Source organism: Nannospalax galili, unplaced genomic scaffold (genome assembly GCF_000622305.1).
Source record: "Nannospalax galili isolate Female #2095 unplaced genomic scaffold, S.galili_v1.0 scaffold3504, whole genome shotgun sequence".
NCBI lineage: Eukaryota > Metazoa > Chordata > Mammalia > Rodentia > Spalacidae > Nannospalax > Nannospalax galili.
The window spans coordinates 38,956-43,806 of NW_008351192.1; the positions used below are offsets into that span (position 1 = coordinate 38,956).

General features: G+C 41.9%; 1 protein-coding gene across 1 annotated transcript in view; it reads left to right on the plus strand.

The window, feature by feature from the left end:
* Positions 1-2,202, plus strand: part of LOC103746111 (odorant-binding protein 1a-like) — a 34,803-nt gene extending 32,601 nt beyond the window's left edge. The window contains exon 5 of the mRNA XM_017801974.1: positions 1,976-2,202. Coding sequence (XP_017657463.1) covers positions 1,976-2,202 — 227 coding nt within the window. The remainder of the gene's footprint in view (positions 1-1,975) is intronic.
* Positions 2,203-4,851: the final 2,649 nt, after the last annotated feature.

Genomic DNA, 4,851 nt, shown 5'->3' on the forward strand with positions numbered 1-4,851 from the left:
ACGCCCATGCACACTCAGTAAGACAGGAACCCAGCATGGGGCAGGGACATGGGGGACAGGGACATGGGGGGCAGGGACATGGGGGGCAGGGACATGGGCGGCAGGTCCTTCCCTACGCAAAGAACTCTCACAAACAGTTAGTGTGGAGTGAGGGAGAACAGATGTCCTTTAAGGGAGTGACTGGGTACGCTGACTAGAAAGAAGTTGACTCAAGGGGAATAGTGGACGGAACAACTAATTTTTCAGTGTGGGTGACGGCAACTTAGGTTTCTCCTCAGCGTGAAGCTGTGTTTCCCTTGGATGAAATTCCTGACGTATTTTGGTTCTAGCCAAGTTTTAGTAAAGGTCAAACGTCAAACAGAAGAGAAGCCTAGGTCCCTTCCTTAAAAGAACTGGTTTCAATATCCTGTGTTGATTTGCTGAGTGGTTCAAGTTGTTTGGTGTCTGCTGAAAGAATAAAATACATATTTAAACGTCCTCCTTAGCAAGGCTCAGTGGAAAAGGAAATAAAAGTGTGTGTGAATAGAAAAGCCAGAAAAAGCAGCTTTACAAGTGTTGTTGCTCCAAACAAATGGCTTTACGAGGCCAGTCTACCGGTTGTCTTTGTAAGAGGTAAATTAGGAAAAGCTATAGGCACTGTTTTCCGGTCCCACGGAGTAAAGCCAGTATCCATCGAATAATGACTCCACGTTCCGAATTTCTCAGAAACTTCTCCACAAGTGCAGCTGTGAACCCGGCTTGTGTTTATTAAGCTTTCCAACCACCCATGACAGAATTCCCAAGGAGCATTCAGGTGCTCAAACAGACAGGAAGGAAGCAGCCAGCATCCATGCACGGTTTGGACTTGGTCCTGGTGGGCGAGGCCATTTACCTGGGATTATACAGGGACCTGAGACTGAGGGGATCCGCCGACATTCTGCAACTCTAAGCTAATTTGTCATTCGACTGAAAAGTAACTATGGTTTAATTTGTTATACTCGTCCTTGAACAGCTTACAACATAACTTGTTTTTAAGACAGTCATTTCAACTCCTTAATGCAATCTACTCAGAACTTGGATGTCAATTTTGAAAACGATAAAGAGTATTTTCATGGGAAACATAATCTGCATATTGTCAAGTGATTTGAAACGCACAGGAAATTTTGTAAGCGGAAAATTTGACTGTTTACCAATAATTAATAATAATAATAATAATTGGACAAAAAATGTAAACACAAATATCCAAGTGAATTTTCATACTGTGCTTAAACTAACATGCAGAGAACCACGCACAGCACATTTAATAATCAACAGTGCAAAAACTGTTGGAAAATAAGTGCTTGGACCTTGGAAATGCAAAAATGTCTGCTATTGCCAACACTGAAGCATCTAATTTTAATAAGCAACTACTTTACAAAAACAATTACAGATAAAATGAAATATATGAATCCTCCCATCCTGAAAAGGTAAAATAAAAGTGCATTTAGCTACGTTAATGCTTTGGCGTGAAGAACTGATAAAATATGGTTAAAAAGAATGGATTCCAACGTGTGGATGGGAAATTTTAAATTATACGAGATTATACTTGTCGGTATGAATCCGAAGCATTAAGCCAAGAACCACAACAACACAAGTCTTCAGAAAATCTTGGATATGAATGTTTCATTTGTTTGAAAAGGTCAGAATTTCAAAAACATAGGAATTAATATGTGATTGGATTATAAAGTGGCCTATCAATCAGTCACTGTGAGACGGGAACTAAGTATGCCAAGTATAATGTAGGTAGATCCTGAGACCATGCCACGTAGATTTTCTCAGTGGCAGTCGGAAGTTGCAGGCCTGCACAGGCCAACGCAGACGGTGGTCACTGCTGCTGTTTCATGATTTGAAGGCCTCTGTCTTGTCCTCCAGATGGTAATTTTCAGCCCTCCTTCGGACCTTCTGAATGCCGGAATCATTCCAAGATCTCCTCAGACATGTTCTCTGATCCTTACAGGGATTGGTGTAAATGTCCTGCTTAGGGCCAATGCAGTCACAAGCATTCTTCCCAAGGAGAGGCTCCTCATACACTCCTGGAATATCATTTACTGTGTGGACACAGAGACATTTTGGGGTCAGATTGTAGAAGCACAAAAATTACAAAGTTATAAAGACAGTGATGCCTTTCTGGAGATGAATGTGGTAGAGAGGAGGTCTCATGAAAGAGCAGACGGTCAATCTTGAGTCTGGTCATGTTTGAGCTTGGACCTATGCTGGTCCATGGAAGAGATGAGCAGCAGATGAGGGCTAAGAAAATAAAATGATGCAGCCGGGCATGGCCCTTGGGAGGCAAAGGCAGGTGGATCTCTGCGAGTTCGAGGCCAGCCTGGTCTGTATAGTAAGTTCTAGGCCAGCTGGGGCTAGAGGGAGACCCTGTCTCAAAAAGACCTGAAAATATTAGATAAAAAAACTATCATATAGAAAAATATTATTGTAGCAACTACGTAAAATACATCAATAAAGGTCTTGAAAGGAGGTGGCTCGTTAAGCCGGATAATGATGCTCCTCAATCCAACGGTCCCCAATTGCCTCTCCCTGCGTCCCTGTTCAGCACGGAAGAAGCCAGAGCGGTCTCCGTCCCTGTTCCCTATTGGCAGTTTGGGGAACCCCTTCACAAGATGGTGTGATAAGAATAGGAGGTAGGCACTGGCTAGGTAGTCAGGGTAAAAAGACCACAAAGCAAAGTAGCCAGTTTCCTGGCTAAGTCAAAATGCTCTTGGGCCTGTTAGCAACATACTCTGTTCCAAAGGCCAAAAATGTCTAAAGTATTTGGGAGCTTGAATCTAATCCTTAAAAGATTTTAGGGTTACCTCTTCAGAGGGGGGAATGTTAGAGTACCCAAAAGCCCCATAAAAAAAACAAATCAAAGAAGAAAAATTTAAAAAAGCTTACAGAACCTGTTGTGGGATACATCTTTATGATGTAGTAGTGAACTGAGCCTGAGAGGTAATCAAAATAACGTAATTTTCCACTAGAATTATGTGATAGGGTGTTACTGCCAAAGGCCCTAAAATATTTGCCCAAGGCATAAAGAAACTGGCGTGCAAGTGAGCTGAAAGGCTTTTTTTCAGTAAGATATCCAGAAGCTAATGTTGAATTGGAAAGTTCCGGTCAATTAGAAAACTATTCTACAGCTTGATTTTAAAATAAATTTTCACTTTTAGGCATTGAGTCCATCAGTGCCACTCACAACCCTGTGAACAAAATGAATGTGAATACTTAGGTTTCACGTAGATCAGTAAGCAATAGTTTTACATATATATATACCTATATCTATATTGACATCTTTCATGTTACTATTCATGCCATATTAATAAGTACTTGAATTTCAGAGATTGAAAGAACAAATATTTGAATATCATCAGGCATTTCTTACTAAAATAAGAGGTCAGAGTACACAGATTCAATTAGACAGTTATAAGCATTGATTCCTTTAAAAGTATCTTGTAACTGTTATTTATATTAAACAGGGTAGAATTTCTATAAAGACACACATTTAGCTTCTTCATCTGCGTTCAAACAACTCCAGAGGGCAAACACAGAACATAAGATATTTGGTATGGCCACATTCATTTGGAAATACCGTTTAAACGTGGAGATACTAGATCTAAAATTGCTTGTCCTTGAGCCGTGTCCTGCAAATAAAGACTCCACTCTGACATTAAAGGTCAATTCTTCATCGCAACTAAACCTTTTATTGCATGCAAAGCTTATTACTTGAAAAACAAAAGATCATGTAGCCTCCATGAGGGCCAAGGAGGAAGTTAACTTGTTATCTTGAGAAAACCATTGGCTGAACCCACGTCAGCCCCTCGCCCAAACCGAACCGTATAAAACGTGCGGTCAGTTCACATCTTTCACCACCAGTCGTCTGCTGTCATCTTCTGAGGAAGGACCAAGGACCAGCACCGTCATGATGAAGCTTCTGCTGCTAGTGCTTGTGCTTGGTCTGGCTCATGCTGATGAGGCAAGTTCATTAGGTTTGTGTTTCTGTGTCTGTGTGTGTGTGTGTGTGTGTGTGTGTGTGTGTCTCTGTGTGTGTGTGTGTGTGTGTGTGTGTGTGTGTGTGAACAGAATACGTTCATGAACAGGATTTGCAGTTCTATCAGTCTGTGCTCGCTCCTACACATGAATCTACTTTACCTTTCAACTATTTAAATGTGAAAAGCGTAGGTGTGTTCACAGAGGGTTTGGAGACAGTGTGAGCTGTTCGCCAAACTCACAAGGGGGTATTTCCACGTTAAGCTTACGCTGGGCTTTGCCCGGTGTGATCCTGTCATCCTGGAAACGCAGCTCTGAAACACTCAACGAGATCATATCGATGGGTCGATTTCATAATGATTTGTACTCAATGATCCAATGAATTTTTTTTCAGATGTCGGGGGTCTGGTTTACGGCTGCCATAGCAGCTGACAACGTGGACACGATCCAGGAAGGGGGACCTCTGAGGCTCTACATGCGTGAGCTCCAGTGTCAAGCAGAATGTCAACAGCTCAAGGTCACCTTTGAAGTCTAGTAAGTGACGTTGCTCTGAACCTCCTGACCTCCCATGTTTGACTTCGGACACGTGGCCAGTTCTCTCATTTACGGGAAAACCTCTAGATTATGCTAAAACATAGAACGCTTCATCTACCACAATACAAACATTTTCTTTCCTGACGAGTTGACACCACCTTCACCACCTGCCAAGTCAATCCCACTTCTCCAATCCCCCTGAGTGTTTACTAACAGAAGCTTCCGTTGGACGCACTGTGCTTGGATTTTATTTTACATGAAATATAGAAAGCATTTAGGGAAGGAACTATTATCCTTCAAAGCATGCATGGGGTAAAT